We start from the raw sequence: 21,444 nt of genomic DNA, 5'->3' as shown, positions 1-21,444 counted from the left end.
ACACACACACACACACACATACACACACACACAAAGCAGAGACAGCAGTAGAGCAAGCTTCCCTGACATGCACAAAGAAGTTAAAGCACCAGTAGTTCAAGTGTCCACTACACAACAGTCAGAATCGGCGTAAGATGGTGTTAGAGGCATGTGCACACATACATGCGCATTCACACACACACACATAGACAGCAGTAGAGCAAGCTTCTGTGACATGCACAAAGAAGTTAAAGCACTAGTAGTTCAAGTGTCCACTGCACAACAGTTACAACAGTCAGATTCTGCGTAAGGTGGTGTTAGAGGCACGTGCACACATACACGCACATTCACACACACACACACAGAGACAGCAGTATAGCAAGCTTCCCTGACATGCACAAAGAAGTTAAAGCACCAGTAGTGCAAGTGTCCACTGCAGAACAGTTTCAACAGTCAGATTCGGCGTAAGGTGGTGTTAGAGGCACGTGCACACATACACGTGCATTCACAAACACATAGACAGCAGTAGAGCAAGCTTCCCTGACATGCACAAAGAAGTTAAAGCACCAGTAGAGCAAGAGCTTGCTGCACAACAGTTACAACAGTCAGATTCGGCGTAAGGTGGTGTTAGAGACACGTGCACACATACACGCGCATACACACACACACACATAGACAGCAGTAGAGCAAGCTTCCCTGACATGCACAAAGAAGTTAAAGCACCAGTAGTGCAAGTGTCCACTGCACAACAGTCAGATTCGGCGTAAGGTGGTGTTAGAGACACGTGCACACATACACGCGCATTCACACACACACACACACACACACACACAGCAGTATAGCAAGCTTCCCTGACATGCACAAAGAAGTTAAAGCACCAGTAGTGCACGTGTCCACTGCACAACAGTCAGATTCGGCGTAAGGTGGTGTTAGAGGCACGTGTCCACATACACGCGCATTCACACACACACACACACACACACACACACACACACAGACAGCAGTATATCAAGCTTCCCTGACATGCACAAAGAAGTTAAAGCACCAGTAGTGCAAGTGTCCACTGCACAACAGTCAGATTCGGCGTAAGGTGCTGTTAGAGGCACGTGCACACATACACGCGCATTCAGACACACACACAGACAGCAGTAGAGCAAGCTTCCCTGACATGCACAAAGAAGTTAAAGCACCAGTAGTTCAAGTGTCCACTGCACAACAGTTACACCAGTAAGATTCGGTGTAATTTGTTGTGAGAGGTGCGCTCGCTCACACACACACAAAGTTACAGTGTCAGCCCTGTGCCACTATACTTTGTCCTACTAGAAAGATGCACTTGACTCAACACAATGTTGCTCTAGTTGAAGCGGGTCTGGAAGCTACACAATGTGTATGCACTGTGCGGAAAGAGAGGGCTTCTACCAGCTATTGGAATTCAGTGTGCTTCCAGAGAGCTTGAGACAGCCCAGGTAACGCTACTGCATGTTTTCATAGCAGGGACATGTATTATATCCACCCCATATACTGTGTATGTCGTCAAAGGGCTGGACTTTTGGTAATACCACCACGAATGAACTCTGTATGCCAGTCTGAAAACCGAAACTGCAGAGGAATTTGATGTCTCAAAATTACTAATCATGAATTTATCGGTAGTCACTTTTGGGGACGGGCAGTGATACTGGCACAATGGCGCTACTATGCGGCTTGTTGGGCTGTCAGTATGCCAACACCCCCATCTTGACTTGGGGACTGTGCCGGAGGGGTGACAATCCCCTGGGTCTGGGCACCCTTATCTGCCCATCCCTCACAAAATCCCCAGGACAGATCCCTGCACGCGTATGGTTCACAATCAGACAACGGTGTGACTTCTACGGTGTTCTGGTTTTCTGGTTTCCTGGGTCTGGGAAGCTGAGTCTGGTGGCACAGTGGACTAATGCGTCCACTACAGGGCCTGTGTTTGACCTCATGTTCACAGGTTCAAATCCTGGCAGGTCCTCTCAGCCTTTCATCCTTCTGAGATCGATAAAAGGAGTACCACTGAGTTGGGGAACAATAAACATCTGTTTTTCAGCGCCAAGATACCCTTGGGTGAACGTGCGCTTCAAATACACACGTAATGTGGTTTACTACCGCCACAAAGTATGAGTAAGTGCCGTCAAACTATAGTATTAATAACATCAGGTGACGCGGCGAGGGGACCCGTCGCACCAATCCCAGTGACACCTGCAGGTGTCAACGAGGGAGCAGACGGGCAGGATTGATGGATGCGCCACCCCTGAAGTTTAATGGAATTTCTGAAATGATGTCGACATCCTGACAGCACTTCAATCCAGAGCCCTGACTGATGAATGGAGTGCGTGGGGAGAAAGGAGCCCTGATTGCCAGGCATTCATAAATCCCCGCCGCTCTCCGGGGGCCGGCCGGGTATGTGCTCGGAGGAGGAAGGGCAATTGGTATGATCACTCTCTCCAAGAACGCGCTGACAAGCACCTTTCTGAGGGATGTTCATAGCAATTCCAAGTGCAGGGTTTGAACAGGCCCATAGATACTGATAACAGATGGGGACCCGCGCACCTTTCAAGCCTGTGTGCACCGTAAACAGCAACTTCTGTGCACAGTTCAGGCTTCTTTACACTTACCCCCTAAATACCAATGTTGCACACCTCCCATTTTAATATATTTTAGGTACTCTCATCTCTCCCCTAATTACATGTTTCTCACCTGGCACAGGTGTTGCTTAAATACACTTGTGCACTTGGTAGAGCACACTACAGGGGTCATTTTTTCACTGCAGCAAGAGCCCGAGGTGGAGTGGTAAGAGCAGTAAGGTGGGCGAAGCTCGGATGAGACCACCTTACAGCAGTCACACGGCTGGGGAGTACAAGGATGGCTCTGCAACTCGGAGAGCACGGGACATCATATTGTAAATGTGTTTACCTCTTTATATTTTGAAGTCAGAGAAGATAAATAGATTTGACAAGAATCACACCATTCTTTGGTCCAGTGTTGAAGCCGAGAATAAAAGTCAATTCTTCAGATCTCAAGGTCACCAACTTAGACACAGGGCCCCACGTGCGCCCTGACAGTCAGTTCTATGCATTCTGGGTGAGGCTGCGGTTTCTTTGCACTGGGCACAGACACCAAGCAACCACGTAAGTTCCTTATTGTTTAAAATAACAGGAAACACTGTGGGAAACAAGCCTTCAAATATGTCCCCGTGCTCTACAACCATACGACCACTACAATGTACACGTACTTCTTCTACAATGTTCATATGACTGATACATTTATGTTTCTATCATATTTGCCCTCTGCAACGGTAATGTAAATATCTATTTACAATTGACACAGACATTTTGCCTGTGTAAAGGCGCCGAATATATGCATTTGGGGGCATATTTAGGAGTTCTGGCGCAGCTCTGCAAATCAGCAGGGATGCGCCAGAACAAATGCGTCACGCAAAACTACCCTTTGCGTCACGGTGGATGAGCCGCATTTACAATGCGGCACGCCGTGGCGCAAGGGTAGGCAGATGCGTGACGCATCTCGTAACGTAAGGGCGGCGCATCGCTGGAGTCGCGTCGCAAGTGCGACGCGACTCCAGCAATGCTCGGGTGTGCCCTATACTTAACGTGCTGCGTCAGTCCTTACGCCTGCTTCAAGCAGGCGTAAGGAATCGACGTAACAGCGTCGCACAAGTGCCTGCGTGAAATCTTATAGAATTCACGCAGGCACTTTTGCGAGGCGCACCTGCCCCGGAACGCCCACCCTGCGCCGGAACGCCCACATGTGGCGCAGGGCTTTACAACGTGACACATCTGCCTAGATGCGTCACGTTGTAAATGGGTCGCAGGGATGCGCCACGTTTACGCCGCCATTACGTGACGCAATGGCGGTGTAAACGTGGCGCAAGTGCCTTGTAAATCTGCCTCTTGATATGTATCTTTTCCAACTGCTGTGTATGGGGGCGTTCCAGCCTCATTTGCACTCTGCATTTACTCCTGCCTTTCAAAAGACATATATGGGCATGTGTTTCAAGGGTGGGAAGCTGCCTGCAGCGTTTATTTGCATACCCACAAATTTACGAGTTCGTGTTGAAGCCTACTTACTTTTGTAGATCAGCTTATCCACAAAAGCCTACAAATCTACATTTAACACTAACTTGTGAAAGTGCTAATTGTTATGCTATGTTATTGTCATTTCTATCGCGCGAACGATTACCCAAGGGTGTCCTGGCGCTGACTGCTTTTCTCAGGGCATTAAGATGAAGACACGGATTATGGTTAAAAAGCCAGGTCTTCAGTTGCTTCCTAAAAGTTGACAAATCCGTGGAGTTTCTCAAGTAAAAGGGGAGATCGTTCCAGGCTCTTACTGCACACGCTATAAAGCCTCTTCTGCCCCATTCTGCAATATTGTCTTGAATCCTGCATCAAGTGCAATTTCCAAAACAAATATTCCACACAATCCTAATTCTGGGATTTGGGGTTGGGATTTTACGTTTGGTTAAAGTTCTGTTGTACTTTTCACTTCAGCCCAGGCGCACAGCATGCTTTGTGAATTGGCCATAAAAAAGGCTCAGGCAGACACTTCTCTTGATACCCCTCATGGAAAATAATTTTAACACGTGTGTCTTTTTCAGAGATGCTAATCCTCTCTTTAACCTGCTGCAGCACATTGAATAATCCAGTTGGAAAGTTTTTAGTTTAAAATACTTTGTTTGGAATATTTAGCTGGAAAAGGTGACTGTGTAATTACTTTTCATTTAGTATACAAAAAAAAAATAACTATTCAAAAAGGCGTCTTTGAATAAACAAAATAGTTGCTGTGTAGTATTCTTTTCTGTACTCGTGCACTCGTGTACTCGTGTACGTTTATGAATTGGTCCCAAGTCATCTAAAATTGATATCAAATGGAAATATTAATGTACAAATAGAAAGGACGCTGAAAATTGGGGTAGAAGAGTATGTAGACCATCGACTGATGCTCCAGTCCCAGTCCCCACTGGTTTGTTTACTGAACATATACAATAATAACCTTCTGTTTGAAATATTGACGATGCTGAGAAGGACTGATATTTGAGGTTCGCTCTTAGAAACTGCTATAAAGAGGTCTGGGTGCATTGGTCTGCAGAGGATCACAAGTTTCCGCCTGAGCTGAAAAGTTGATGGAACTAGAGGTAGAGTTGTGTTTACCTGTAATATGCATGCACATAGAGGTTCTAAAGCAAATGAAACTAAAGAGGCTTGCTGAGGGTTGGTCAAGAATGGAAGATGAAATTAGAGGCTTGGGGCAGATGACCTAACTTTAGGAAATACGGGGGTATATCACCAACAACTAGCGATAATTTTTGTCTCTAACTTGTTTAGAGACAAAAATTATCCCCGCACATCGGCGATTTTTATCGCAGATAAACCTTGCTATTAGCAAGGTTTATCGCAAATGCGATAAAAAACTCCCGCAATGCATGAATATCGCTGAAAAGTCAGCGATATTCATGCATTATCGAGCAAATGCTCTTAGCCATGTTATCCACCTCCCATTGGATAACATGGCTAAGAACTGCTCAGGGCAGGTGTTAGCTTTTGGAGATATTCGCGCTTAGCACGAATATCTCCAAAAGTTGGTAATAGGAGATAGCGATGTTAGCGACTGTTTCCAGTCGCTAACATCTTGGCACGCCCACTTTGCATGTCATTAGTGATAAATATCACTGACATGCAAAGCGGGGCCCAAGATGGTCGCTATCTCCTATTAGCTGTCGCTAACTGGTGTTAGCGACAGCTTGGTAATAGGGAGATAATTTTATCTCCGCTTTCTTGGCTTTTAAAGCCAATAAGCGGAGATAAACCCCCTTGATAATATGCCCCACGATTTCCTAATTGCGATTACCACCGAATCGCAATTTGGAAATAACAATTCCTAATGTATAAAACTTCTTATTTTAAATTATTTACTCCTAGTGGGTCGCAAATCAATCTGCCTCATGAATATTAATGACAAAGACCCATTTGGAATCGCAGGCATCACTGGGATGGTGGCCTGCTGGCGTCAGCAGACCACCATATCTGTAATTGTTTTTCAATTAAGCAAGGTTTTAAAAAAAAATTAGATGCAGCCCACTGCGTTTAAAATACAGAGAAAGTCATGTTTAAGTTTCATTTTTTAGGTGCAGGCAGTGGTCAGTGGGCCATTGCCTGCTTTTTTTTTTTACATTGCTCAAAGGGGTCGCAAGAGGATCTCTTCTCTTTTGCTAATTAATGGGTTACCACCACTTTCAAACTGGTGGTAAAGTATTGTCGTTTTGAGACTAACAATTAGTCACAAAAGTAATACATACCGTTACGATTCAGTATTTGGAAGGGACAACCTCAGAGGTCAAAGGGTGTGGGATCAGAGGGACACGACGTGCCCATACTTTCTTAACTTATGTAGGACAGTTGCCCTACTTTTTGTGAAAGAACAACCTTTCGGGACGGTAATTCTGATAGTTGAAATGCTTCCGCTGATGTGTACGGCAGGGGGTCTCCTATGCTGTGAAACGAGGCGGACAGACCGCTAAACAAGAAAGAAGCCTGCTTGAAAGGGTACCTGCCTGCCTGAAAGAAATGTAAATGTGAAGGGTGCTTGGAAGCCACTATTGGCTTTAGTGGATGGAATCACTTGAAACTTCTTGATGACACAGGTTTATTATTTTTCAGTGGTAGTGCAAGAGAGTTACCAGCTGAGGCGGGCTGAGAAGTCTGTAATTTTTAAGGGACAGTTCTATTACAAAATTTAAAATTCAGACAGTCTGGATATTACTAAAATCTATATTTTGGTAGCACCTTTTTATCTTAAACCTTTTGACACATGTTTAAGCAGGCCATCTTATACTTGGTGTAATGCAAGTTTAAAATAATGACTTACACATTCACAGTTCTTTTTGTCCCAGGTTTGGACCTCTTAGCACTAAAAATACACAAGTCACTATTCTCCACGGCACCAACCAAGACTCAGTTCTGTGGTTCTCTGGTTACATACAGACCTCTGCAGTGCATTAACAAATAGAGGTTTCATAATGTACTATAGTGCATTTCCCACTGATTAGCTTAACTTGTATTTGCTTTTATTTAATATTATACGTAGTTACCTGAAGGTGAAAAATTAAACACACATACAGAATATTTAGATTTTTTAGGCACACCTCTGACCCCGTCCAAGAGACTCACTGACCCTGCCCTCTTTACATGCCGTATCAGAGTTCCCATACTTTTTTTAATGCACTTTGACTACTGAACGGCCTGAACACGCTCCTTCCAAATACCGAATCCCAAATGCAAATTGCAATCCGGTAACAATTTACTGAATCGCATTCTGCCTTTTGCGACCTTCACAATACTTTTTACATCTGGCCCTTGGCTCCTTATTGCATGATAACCACAAGAGCAACTACCAGCTAACTAGCAGTTACAACAGGTTTAACACGACCTATTTAGCCCCTCTGCAAAGTACTTCGAAATAGTTTTCGTTTTCTGAACCAACGTCGTTATGGGCACTTGCGTAGGTGTCCGTGCCAACAGCACGAGCTGAAAAAACTTTTACTTCAATTGGCACATTGTTGGTGCTGCACACTCCTGATTACTAGAACTGTACCTGAGACAATGGTGCCAGAGCTAATATACCTCTTATTAACACATTCTTTTTCCTCGCAGGGTATTACAACATGGTCGTTACAACGACGGCATTGTAACCACGCATACCATTACCCCACAAGTCGTAACAACGCATACCATTACCCCGCAAGTTGTAAGAATGACTTGCGGAGGGGGGCGCTGGATGTTGGAATAGTATAATTTACTCTTCCAACTCCAGTATGTGCAACACTAGGGAAGGTGTTGGATTTAAAATCCAACACCTTCCGCCCCCTCCGCAAGACATTGTTCTGACTTGCGGAGTAATGGAACGCGTGGTTAAAACACGTTAGTTGTAATGACCGCGCTGTAATTCCCTGCAGGGAAAAGTATTTGTGGTAAATGATGTTTACTGCCAGAGCCTGAGCCAATGCCTTCCTTGCACTGCAGTGCGTGTAATGCCACACATCACACTGACTTTCAACATTATTCCAAGAACAGCTCAAGCTCGTCCTCATGTTCTCAAGAAGTATTTCTTCCCTTCTTCCTTGGAGGGGTGGTGTCCATGTGGACCTGGCCTCCAGACCTCGATCTACGATTCTTACGTTTTCAGCATCAGTTGCTGGTGGGAGCTCTGCCCCATAAATCGCTCATCATCTCTAAAGGGGAACACCAGCTTGAGCCATTGATTTCCTCACACTAGAGTCTTGGGCATTCAAGGTCATAAGGAGGGAAGCATCACGTTGTTGTCGGCATCGTAACATTACCTAGCCTCTTTGGATCTGTGGAGGCCCTTCAACTTTGAAGACTTTTTTCTCATTCTGAAAGAAGCAATAAAAAGTGTGCCACACAGAATTTAAGCTTGCAGCATGGTCACTTCAACCACCAAACTTGGCTCCAACAAGACACAGTTTCAGTGTCGTCACATTGGCTCTAGGTTATGTGGCTCCAATGTGATTCCCCGGGGTATAACTTGAGTCCCATGATTCCAATACAGCATGTGAAACGTTTTATGGGTCTCAGCCTGTGTCTGGGATATTTCAAATACAACAAGCCGGTAGAGGGAATAGTAAAGGAGTAAATCTCAGATGATGTCTCCAATGTGGACAAACAGGGACGAAGGTAGAGAGTAGAGCTGACAAATTTATAAGGAAAAAGCGGACATACAGTGATAACGCAGGGAAGACATGGAGCAGGTAAATGTCTAAACAGGAGTTGACCAAAGAGAGACTTAAGGAGATGGGGTCCTGAAGGCATTAGCAGAAGGAGGAAATTATAATGTGTGACTCACCAGTACAGAAGTAGCACTAAATTCCAAAAGAATGTATGATCGCTGCAAAAACATTGTGCACAACGCTAAAGAGGGGATCCAAAACGTATTTTTGGGTGGAAATGATAGTGAAGATGATGAGTGGGCTTAAAGTGCACATATCAAAATACAGAACAGAAATAATCAGAGGAGTTGGTGTCAGTCGATAAAATAAAAGAACAAGAGACTCTTTGAACTGTGCATGAGCTCAAGAGAGGAGACTCTTGAACAATGTCTAAGCTGGATGAAGATACTAAATAAGTAGCGGAACTTCATGGGAGATGATTTGAGAAAGGAGGCAGGACCCTTAGACTCAAAAGCACACCAAACACCAGAATTAAAATGCTATAGACAGAATCAATAAAACTGGAATTGATAAACTTGATTTTCATCTAAACACATCATGTCTCTTACCTTTCAACTTGTGTCCAGTGTCCACATTCTTCAATGTGCCCTCGTGTTAGGTGGGGGATCTTGAAAGACATCAGTGGCAAAATAAATGAATAAGGCAAATTGATAACTCTAACATTATTTTAAATACAGCATTATATATTACAGAAATATAGTGTGTGTATATATATATATATATATATATATATATATATATATATGTATATATATATATATATTAAAATATAGTATTTTTTCAAAGAACTATTTGCTCTGTACAGTGTTTAACAGAAAAGATCAAATAGCCACAGGATCAATAATATCAAAATCATCACCATGGGTATGTAATGATCAATAAACTGCATGAGAAATTTACTTTATGAACTATGGGCCACATGCACTAAGAGTCTGGTTATAAATTGTTCACTGAATTTTGGTGAATTGACTGATTATGAGAAGTGACCTATGTACTAATAAGTGACATCGAAAGTAATCATTTGCATTGTGTCACAGAATGAATGACGTAATGAATATTAATTAGACAGGTCGTACATTGGTACCCTCTCTGTGATTAGCTACAAATACAGGCATGGCGGCCTGAAATGAACAGCATATTATAATCCCGTGTTCTTGGGACTGGTGGTGCTTTATAAAAAATATAACCTTTCCATTTGGGAAAACATCTATGGGCAGACAAAATGCCTTGGACCAGCGCCTACTCCCTCTGAGGATGCTAACAATTCCCAAGTAGAGAGCACTCCTTTGGAAATCGATTACCACCTCCTTTGAGATGTCTGCAATTGTTCAATGGCTTGCAACATTGATACATTACATACCATATCGCAGTTCAGAAGGAACACCCCTTACAAAGGACAGTTTGGTATGGATCGAAAACCCATTTCACAAATCGGCAAAACCTTCCCAACTGGTAAAGTGGGTTTGCTATACTAGAAAAAGGCATTTGTGGTCACAAGCCAGTGAGTTTTTGCGCCACAGGGTTTGTGATCACAAAATTATTTCCTACATATGGCAATGTTGAGTGGTATTAAACCATCAATCAAATCAAAGAAGAAATGCAAATGCAAGAAAATTAATTACAATCAGGTAGCTATAACATTGTGTAGCCGAAAAGATTTTCCGATTCAAAAAGTTTGCAATATCATTGATGATGAGGTGTATCTTATTTGTATTGTCTGTTCAACTCTTGTTCATATTTTATTTGGATGTATGACGTTAAAACGCAGGCTATTACAACGCCTGCCTGTACAACGCGGTTTTTACATCGCAAACCTTTACAACGCATAGCGCTTAGAGGTGCTGGATAGTAAAAAGTTTAATTTTCTATTCCAACTCCAGTCCCCGTGGACACTAGGGAAGGTGTTGGATAGAAAATGAAACGTATTCCCTATCCTAGAGCGCCCCCCAGCGCAATGCGTTGTAATAGTTTGCGTTGTAATGACCGCGTTGTAATGGTAGTGCGTTGTAAAAGTTTCGTTGTAAAGGTTGTTCACCGTTTTATTTAAGGTCACACGTTGCCTTTGTTCTTTCGGTGAAATGATGGCCATGTCAGAGAACTGCAATGCAGTGTCTAACCTTACCAGAACAATCACAGCAAGCAATTCTGTGTACTTTTGTTGGATCAGAAATTGCATTTTTTTTGTGTGCATATTTCACATGTTTATTTATCTCTAAAAACGTCTTAGATCACTTCATAAGCCTTCTTATAGATACTGCTGCTGTCTGGGCATTTGCTTCACAGAGCTTGCATTTGTACTGCACTCACTACAACCACCCATTGTTTGTGAGGACTGAACATATTCCTCAACTTTTGTACCCATATTTTCCACACAATGGCTAAGTGTGATTTCCCAGGGCATAGCCATGGGTTGGGAGAGACACTAGGAGGATACAGAAAACTGAGGACTCTCTGCAGCAGAATTGTTCTTGTGTGAGGTCAAAGCTGGCATTGGCCCCAACCCCCAGGCCCCTTCTATGACTCTTGAACTGATCTGAGACCAGTCCTACTGACCAATACATTTGCCTCAGCAACTTGAGTTTTTTTTATTCCTATGCATTTAAGCTTGTTAACCAACTTTTCTCCATTTCATGCAACCGCCATGGCCCTAACATGGATGGGGCAGCAATCCTAATAGATTTTACAGCTAGATACACAAAGCGATGTGACCATGGGAAAGTTCTCCTGTCTTACATTCTCTCTTCTTCTCTCCTGATACATGGATCGATCCCAAGAGGTTGTCTACAGGTGGCTGCACCCATCCTTAATGTGAAGTGGGCCTCCTCTGTCTGACTTCAGTCTCAGCAGTTCTGTCACTGCTCATCCATCCTCAACCTTCAAAAAACCACTTTAGTTCTATGTTACCATTGGTGCTATTTCCCTGGTCACCGATCACTTGCAGAAGCCACTGGGCTTGTTGTCTTTACTCAGGCCCAATATTGCTATCCTACCACTGCTGTCCGGTAGACCGGACGTTGGGCTGGACTCAAGGAGATACCCTCAGTAACCTGGGCTATAACCCTCCTTCGGTCCTACAGTACTGTGACATGGATCGGCAGGTGTAATTCTCTGATGGGCCCAGTTGCATATTTTCTCTTTGTACCTCTTTCAGTTTGAGTGCATGTACTACTTTGTTCAATCTACAGCCTATTGTTGCACCCATTTCAACACCCTCCTCCCATATTGGATGTTTCAATTGCCAAAAAATTCTCAGATTCTGCAATGGTTATCTTTGTCATAAAATTGTGAGTGTGGGGCACCCATTGGCTGCTGTATTCATGAGACGGTTTTACCAGTTAAATTCAGAGAACTGTAATAGTTGCTACTTCTGCCTGTAAAACTAGTAGTTCTCTAGCTACAGACTTGCATTTGGGGACCGAATCTGCCTGTTGGAAGCAAGGTTCATCTGTATAGTTGCCCCTCATGTGACATGTAACCCCATGTGACATGTAACTTTGTAATTTTGCTTTTACACACACAAACCCACATGCACACAATCGTACAGCAAATGCCTTCCTATGGAAGCTTTCTCCCCACCAGCAGACATGCTGGAAGATGAAACCAGGAATGAGTAGGTTGACTTATCAGTGCTCTTAAGTTTGGATAATCATGCACATCTTGACCAATAACCTGGCGCCAGCACTAGTCTAAATTTCTTAGCAATCCTCCCCAAAATATTTAGAGTGTAGTCCTGAACTTCAATAGGCACTTTCCATTCAATTATAGCGGTGAATGAGTTGATTACCCTAATCCTAAGGCAGAAGAGCCCCTGGGGAGTGGTGAGATGTAAGTATACCCCCTGTTCACTTCACCATCCAGTAGTCTGTGCTTTGAGCCTATCCGTCCACCGCCATACTGATTAGAGTCATCAAAGCATACACAAGGAACACATCCAGATTAAGGGTGGAGTTCAGGCACACTAACCATATCACACGTAATACTGTGTACATTGTAGGTTACTTTAACATTGATATAGCTTTGCCTGCCAGAGTAGATTAGGTATTAGAAGGTCCTGAAGCAGTGCAGTTGATCCACTTTGGAAAGATTAGGCATGAAACATGTCGACCAAATAAAGGGATCTTGGAATCCTAGACGTTCCGAGGATCCATTAGTTATTATTTATTTCCCATTAAAAAAGGCCCCACGAATAAAATAGATCCAGAAGGGAACTCTAGGTAACATCAAATTTCTGTTTTTAGACCAGTATACAAAGTGTTTATAACTCTTCTTGAATCCCTTCCTGAAGATGTTGTTGTGCACACTCTTGTCCAGCAGGCGATATAACCAAGATCTCTGGCAAAGTGCCACGTTGGGCATTGCAACACCAGCCCAATGAGGAGCACAGCCCGATGATGAAGCATGGTGGGGGAGGGCTTGTGCTCCTAAAATGAGATGCTCCTTGATGATCTGTTGGTCCCAGAACCCCAGTGTCTGTTTTGGAAGCCCCTTGTTTCGTGGTAGAACTTCACACTTATTGTTAGCTGAATACAAGTCTAGTTAGGGAGGACGTGTGCGGGACCAAAACTCGCCCTACCCCCGGGTATGTATGTTATTGAACAACACAAAGGGCCTTATTTAGAGTTTGGTGGACAGGTTACTCCGTCACAAAGGTAACACATATCCCGTCAGCCTTTTTACCAGTGCATGATATCCTATATAACCACCAGCCAAACTTTGAATCAGGCCCAAAGAGTTTCTCACACTTTTCCAATTCCATTTACATTCTATAGTGCTCATAGCCATCAAGGAAAACCAAACACTGCACAAGATGCATAAAAGGTCAAAGTCAAACACAAAGATAGAAGTTTTAAACTTTTTCTGTATTACAATAGTGTTTTCTATGTTTCTGGAAGTAAAGTTTACCAAAGCACAGCAGGCAAATTATTTACCTCCACACTGCAGTAGAGAGGAAACCTACACTTAAACTACCATCAGAAGGACCGCTATACATGCCAATGTGTTACAAACGATGTCGTCTAGTACCTATACCTGCTGGAGGGTCTCTTCGTATGACTCTCCAATACATACAAAAGAGGCCTATGGTCCACAAGATTTTCACATTTATAAGAAAACGGGGCTCCTAATACTTACCTTAAAATACTGCAAGATATGTCCGAGGATTCCATTTGTCAAACTGGTTTGTCTACTGATACACATATTTTTAATTTAAAGTCTTACAAAAAAAATGAAAATAAGATTTTTAATGGGTCACTCTGTAGAGATCAATTCTACACACTCCTAGTAGCTGTACAAGAGTTAACATTTCTCGTAAATGTGGAATAGCTCACTAAGCCTGTGGATAGCAACAAGATTTTGGGATATGGAAACTGCTTTTTAAGATGAATGTGTCACACACAACACGCTAATGTGCTTCGGATTAGAATACTGTATTGACTCACCCATTTTTCCATTCCAGTAGTCAGCTTCGGAACGAGAACTTTGTCCTTGCCTGCTGTGACCATCAGAGCTGGGACCATGATCTATGATGGAGTTTAGGAAAACACATCACGAATATTAAATCCATACCTGGAAATTATCCCTATTTGAAAGATCATCTTTCCTTTATTGCTTGTGTTGTCTTCTTTTAAGATTATATCAGACATCTATTTTATGCAGCCTTAAGGCAATTTACAAAATGTCAATACATGTTTTAGGATTAAAACAATATACAAGTTAAAAAAAGATCCCATGTTACTGATGACGTTTTTTGGCTCATCGAGAACTAGCCTCGTAAAACAGTGATATACAAAAAATATGTTTTGCGAAATGATGACCTGTGCAGGCAGAGGTAAAGTAAATATTTTGTATAGTATTTCATTCAAATACAAAATTGTACAGGTACAATACTTCAAATGTATATCCTATTCCCCTTGACAACAATGTAATTCTTGATTTAAATCTTAAATATATCTCTGGCTATAGCCCTTCCTTCTGACATTAGCCCCACCCCTTTTCGCTTACACTAACCCTAGTGCCTACTGTTAGCCTAATCAGATACCATCACTTACCATAACCCTAGCTTCAGCCCTATACCCAACTTAATACCTTCCCTAGTCCTCACTATAAACCCTCTTACCCTAACTCTTACCTCTAACACTGCTCAAATCAAATCCCTCATCCAAACCCTAAATCTTAGCCCAACCATTACCCTAATCATAACCTCAACGCTTCATCCTAATATGAAATATTTATCCCTTACTCTAATGTTAACTATTCACCCGAACCCTAATAAATTAAACCTAATTACTAAATCATTAGAATGTTTGTTTATTTTTTATCTTCAAAACAAATTAAAAATAAGCACATTTACATTTGTAAAAACATATCACAACTTTATCATCAATTCACATTTTCTGCAATCCCACCTCAAGAGAATTCATTTCACTAGTGTAGTAGTTTCTAATATCTGGTGTGCTTTGAATTAGATGCAATGAAAGCTGGTGATACTTGAAGCTGCGGTTGTAAAACCTCATCCCAAGGAAGCAAGTACTGATGAACTGACTGTCATCATACGTCAGGCATATCTGTACGATGACAGGGATGAGGTACGACATGTTATGTGACATGAATGGCACCCACAATCATATGCCATGGACAATCAACACATAAGACAGGCACCAACAAATGCCATGGATAGCTATGTCAGAGATGGCCATCATGTGCCACAGACAGGAGAATATACCAAATATGCTCATCAAATACAACTCTGCTTACCAGAGATGTTTGAGGAGCGTTGATACCTGTTTTGCCGGCACATGTTATCTGAGCCTTCCAGAGCCAGGGTCACACACACCGTTGCATCCAGCTAAAGACATGTTTCTGGAGGAAGTCTGTTAAGTCTGAAGGTAAAATCGTTTCTCAGGACAAACCACTAACATGTGTTTGATCACTGGTCACCCATGGGTTGGCCACAGAAGGTTCTTAGGTCAGAGTTAACTGTACAATCAACAATGGCATGTTTTCATGTGTATTTTGCCTTTTTTCATGGGTTAAAACTGAATGCCTTTTCCAATATTGGGCTTATTCTTCCTTTTTTATAGCTGTAACACATTTCTTATTGCATTTATGACTTTTTATTGAACTTTATTAGGACCTGCTGAACAAGTTACTTACCTTAGGTAACTCTTTCTGGTGGATACTCTATCGAACCAGAGATTCCTCACCTTGAGAATATCCTCAGGCACTAGTCTGGATCCAGAACATTTAAACCAGTGCTTCTGCGCACCGACTGTGTGAGTCTGCATCAAAGACATTGCGCTCCAGAAGTGACACAGGGAGCTGCATATCAGCAACACCCAAGTATGTTGACATCAGTTTCTTTCATTATTCATTCCATGCCTTCAGATGCAGAGCTAACTGACCAATTGTAAAACCAGTGTGCAGATTCCTAAATTTGGAACTCTTTAGATGGAAGATACCATACAAAACAAATCAGGTTGGCAGGAGGGTGGTGAGGAATCTGTGTTAGACAGAGTAGCTGCAAAGAGCATTAAAGCATGTAAGTAACTTGTTCTTCTGATGAATATTTCTAACCACAGATTCCTCACCTTGTGAGCAGATACCAAAGCAGTACCTCCAAAGGTGATGGGTCTGTGGAATGGCTTAAGCTAAATCTGCAGGACCAAGTGGGCAAAATGCCCATCTCAATGGACCTGACTGTTGATGCAATATTGCTTCGCGAACATGTGAACTGATCTGAACTGAACCACCTGACAATTATCCAGGACAGGCACTCCGCTTGCAAACAGAATGGTGTGGCCTTGACCTTGGTGGAGTGAGCCCGCCTGCCTTCTGGAGACAGATTCTTAGCCAATACGTACCTGATCTTGATGCAAAAAAACGATCCATCAACAGATGAAGCATTTCTGTACCGCCTTCCCTTCTTTAGAATCATCTACCCGATGCTCCTTTGTACAATCAATGTAAAAACCGAACACTCTTCAGGTCCAAACAATGGAGTCTTTCTACCTCTTTCGAGGGGTTGGTTGGAGCAAAGAACGTCAGAAGAGCGATGGCTTGGCTGACGTGAACATTTTTATTCACTTTCGGCAGAAATGCCAATCGAGCCCTTAGCACTAGTTTGACTGGGGAAAAAGGTGGTATAAGAAGGCTACACCAAGAGGCCCTGAATGTCACTCACCTGGCTTGCATATGTTGTCACCACCAGGAAGACTATTATTAAGGTGAATAGACACAAAGAACAAGGTGCATCGGTTTAAAAGAGGTATAGATCAGAAAGGTGGGGCCTAGATTTAAGTACCACTGTGGTGTTACAAAGGGCCTTGTTGGAAGCATATGCTGCAAACATTTTAGAAAACACGATGCAACCAGTGATTTGATCTGGCAAACATAAAGAGGCTAAAAGAGCTGACAGATAACCTTTAACTGTGCCTAAGCAAGGCCTTGTTGGTCCAAAAGCAAAGCAAACAGCAAAACATTTGACAGTTATACCTGCAGTAAGTTTACCTGCTGGGCACGACACCATAAACTCATCCCAACAGCCTGCATACATAGATTTCGGGTAATGTAGCCTAGCCGCCAGGCGGAAATCAATAACCTCAGGAGGGAGATCAAAATAACTCAACTGCTGCTGCTCAGCCCCACACATGGAAGTGCAGATTGCTCAGGCTCGGATGCAAGGCTCTGTCCTGCTGCTGCGACCGGAGATGCTCTTGCGGTAGCCTAATCAGAGGCCCAGACGCTCTAATCAATCAGTAGCCGAATCAGAGGCCCTCTCTACTGACCCATCCCAGTGCCATTACGATTACTAGGGCCTGGTCTTTCCTGATGTTCTTCAGAACTCAGGGAAGTAGAGAGAGCAGCAACAGGAAGTCATATCGGAGTCCTGTGCTCCACCTTATGCGGAATGAGTCTCAGAGACCCAACTTTACGGGGAACTCAAGTGTGCAAAAGCATGGACATTGCGCATTCTCGTCAGTGGCGAACAGATCTAGCCAGGGTTCTCCCCACTGTTGGAAGGTTCCCTGTGCCACCTCCAAATACAAGTACCATTCGTGATCCACTAGAGTAACCAACCAAGTTTGCCATTTAAAGATCCCTTCAAGTGGTGTACCACCAGGGAAATTGTCTGATAGTCCAGCCAGCTCTAGAGGTGCAGAGCCTCCTTCCACAGGACTCTGGATCCCAATCTGGATCAAAATCTACCCTGCTTGTTGAAGTACCACATGACATTGTTTGTGAGAACATGCACCCATCTCTCTTTGATGGTAGGCGGGAAAGCCTTCAACACCACACAAATTACCTGCAACTCCAACAGGTTGATGAGTAGGAAGAGAGGTCTGCCACTGGTCCAGTGCGGTTGAGTAACCACCATGGCAGATCTTTGGCAGTCCTCTTCAACATCTGGATGGAATTTGATCGGTTCCCTTCGTGCAGGACCCACTGAGACCTACGTCCCATTGCATTGCTTGCATGATCCCTGAGTTCATTGCCAAATTCTGAATGAGGCATTCTCCAGAGTACATTGCCCAATTGGCAATGTGGCATACTCCAGAGTGCATTGTCCAGTTGGCAATGGGGCATAATCCAGAGTGCACTGTTCATTATAGATGGAAAATGAAAAGGCATTCATCATGTTTCAGGTCAAAGAGCAGATCTGGATTTCCAGCCTTCTTTAGGAAGTTTTGCAGATTAAAGTCCATTCTTACACAAAAGTGGCTTCAATTAAATGAATCCATAAGGCGTCAAAAAAGTGACCAATTCAGATGTCATAACAATTATTACTACGGAAAAAACTGTAGTTGCAGAGGTATAAAAATAATTTAACTTATAGAAAAGGAAATAAATTGCTACATTTAATTTGCCTGTACAATGAGATCAAGTGACAGCCAAAGTAGGTGACTCCATTGTGTATGATATTTATTTTAAATCAAACAAGGGAACCCGCATGGTAGATAAGGACCCATTGTGTATGAGGCACCAAGGAACCTCAAGCCTTGACATATTATGCCTAGTATGAAACGTGCTGTGGTCTTAGAGCACTGATAATATTTTAACCAAAGTCCTTTAATGCTTTTATCCTGCTCAAAGGAATCACTTTTGGCTGTTCTTAGGCTGAGTGTTCAGGTAAAGGTTTACACAGCCATGATTGAGTCAATGCACTGATAGTAATGTTGATTTGTTATCCATAGATTTTCAATGCTGGGAGCCTATAGTGAAAAGGTCTAATCCACTGTCCAGTCCATTGACATAATTGCAGACACAACACCCATACAGGATGGCCTCGAATCCAGTAGGCTGACACAGGGTGGTTTCCTAGACAAGTGCAGATTCCCTATGAGGACTTGAAACTGTTTAAAATATTGCTGGGAAGAATGATGCAGCTACTTGATGATGGTGTTGGTCAGCAAATACTTCCTACTCCTTAAATGGAGACAATCAGGATAGGTATTCTTGCAAGCAAGGAAAATGAAGAACATTTGTATTGTATTGTATTGTATTGTAAGGGGAACTTGTAAAGCGCACTGACACCGTGGGTTTCCTGGCGCTTGGCCTTGAATTTCTTTTCCATAGAGAGCATTATGTATTTATTGTATTTATTTATTTATGAATTTATACAGCGCATAGTTGCACCAGCAATGGGGCGTCCCAGAGCTACCCAAAGAACAAGTGCTTATAGATCGCTCCACCAAACAAAAACAATTATGCCGGAAGAGCCAGGTCTTTATAGCCTTTCAAAATGCCAGATGGTTCTGAAGTCCTCTAAGGGAGATCGGAAGGGAATTCCATAGGTGGGCCGCCTGAACCTTAAAAGAATGGCCACCAGCTCTGACTCTTTGAAATCGGGGGGTACAGACCAATCCCGAGTTGGCAGAGCGCAGAGGGCGATTCAGAACATATTGGACTAACAGATCAGCTAAGATCAGAGGGCCTTATTGTGTCAGGATTTTGTGGGCTACACACAAAGACTTAAACTGGATTCAGTTAGCTATTGGTAGCCAATGAAGCTTAGGCAAAAAAATAGATACCGAACATGACTTGGGGAGTGCCAACAAGACGCATGCAGCAGCATTCTGAATTCTGTGGAGGCGTAAAATACAAGATTTGTTGGCACCTAGATAAAGGGAGTTGCCATAATCTAACCTGGCTAAAATTGTAGCCTGGAGAATGGTTTGGCGGATTTTAGATTCAAAATATCCAAGCAGGGCTTTCAACCCCCTTAAGAGTCCGAAACAGGACCCTGTAAGACCTTTGGATTGGGTATCAAAAGAAAGATCACTATCTATCCTAAAACTTAAATTCTTAACCGCCTCTTTAGGCAGTGGCGCTGGTTTGAGTTTATCAGGCCACCACTGTTCTGACCAAAGAGCACTGTCTCTCCCCAGTACAAGAATTTCCGACTTGGCAGCATTAAGCTGCAAGCAATTTGTTGTCATCGCCTCAGCAATTGCTAACAAGTACTTTTTAAATTTGAAGAGATTGTTTTTGCACTTTTTTGAGAAAGGAATGACTAGCTGGGTGTCATCGGCATATGATACCAATGACAACCCTCTATTTTCGGCTACCATTGCTAGGGATTGGACATAGATGTTAAAAAGCGCAGGGCTCAATATCGAACCCTGTGGGACCACATGCTTAATGGCATACACCTGCGAATGGTAAGGAGGCACAGCAACTTAAACAGGTACTGCCTTCCAGAAAAGAACGGAACCAGGCCAAGGCCGGCCCCCTAACCTTGATATCCTGCAGCCTACATATAAGGATGTCTTGGGAAACAGTATAGAAAGCGGCACTTAAATCCAACAGAATTAAGGCTGCAGAGTTCCCGACATCTAGGCTGCTACGGATATCCTTGTTCAGAGCCAACAGCGCCGACTCGGTGCTGTGGTGGGGGCGAAAACCATTTTGAGAGGGGTCAAGGATTTTGTTATGCTCTACAAATTCAGCCAAGACTGTATTTACATAGGTTTCTGTGGCCTTAGCTAAAAAAAGAATCTGGGAAATCGGGCGAACATTACCCGGATACGAAGGCTATAAGGAAGGCTTCTTTAGAAGAGATATAACTTTTGCATGCTTCCATGTTGCAGGCAGTGATGCAAAGGACAGTGACAGATTAATCAATTCTCTAACCGCTGGTAAAATTGCGTTGAGAACTTGACGAAGTTGGTCTGGTCTCAAAGGATCGGCTGGGGAACCTGATTTGATTTTGATACAGAGGGATTCAGTCTCAGAGAGCAAGACTGGGGCAAAAGAACACAACGTTGGTTCAGAAATGATTGACCTGTCCTCAAGCTCATCTACTCGATCAGTGTTGGCAGTAACTGTGGGGAGGCTGGCAGTTGGGAGATTGTTATAGATACTCTCCACCAAAAAGCCTGCAAGTTCATCACACTGAGAATTGGAGGATACTGGGGAATCAGCTTTCACATTGGGGTGTTGCATCTTTTTAAGAAGGGAGAAAATCATTTTGGAAGGGTTATTGCTCTCCAGAATTTTAGCAGCAAGGTATTCAGCTCTAGCTTTCGGAATCAACCTATGATACGTCTTAATTGAATCACGTATTTATTTTTTGCTTCCGTGTCATAAGCATGCCTCCCGGTTCGCTCCAGTTGCTTACAGACCTTTTTTGCTTTACCCAAGGTTTCAATAAACCAGGGGTTAGAGGGCCCTTGCTTCTTCTTTAA

The 21,444-nt window shown here is 43.1% G+C and overlaps 1 protein-coding gene across 1 annotated transcript in view; it reads right to left on the bottom strand.

Moving 5' to 3' along the window:
* The window catches only part of EPHX2 (epoxide hydrolase 2), a 587,345-nt gene that overhangs the window by 44,681 nt on the left and 521,220 nt on the right, over positions 1-21,444 (bottom strand). The window contains exons 17-18 of the mRNA XM_078649944.1: positions 14,200-14,280; positions 9,310-9,368 (exon numbers count right to left, since the gene is read on the bottom strand). Of these exons, the coding sequence (XP_078506070.1) occupies positions 9,310-9,368; positions 14,200-14,280 (140 nt within the window). The remainder of the gene's footprint in view (positions 1-9,309; positions 9,369-14,199; positions 14,281-21,444) is intronic.

Source organism: Lissotriton helveticus, chromosome 6 (genome assembly GCF_964261635.1).
Source record: "Lissotriton helveticus chromosome 6, aLisHel1.1, whole genome shotgun sequence".
In the NCBI taxonomy this organism is placed as follows: Eukaryota; Metazoa; Chordata; class Amphibia; order Caudata; family Salamandridae; genus Lissotriton; species Lissotriton helveticus.
The sequence above is the reverse complement of the archived record's forward strand: the minus strand, read 5'-3'. Positions and strand labels throughout refer to the sequence as shown.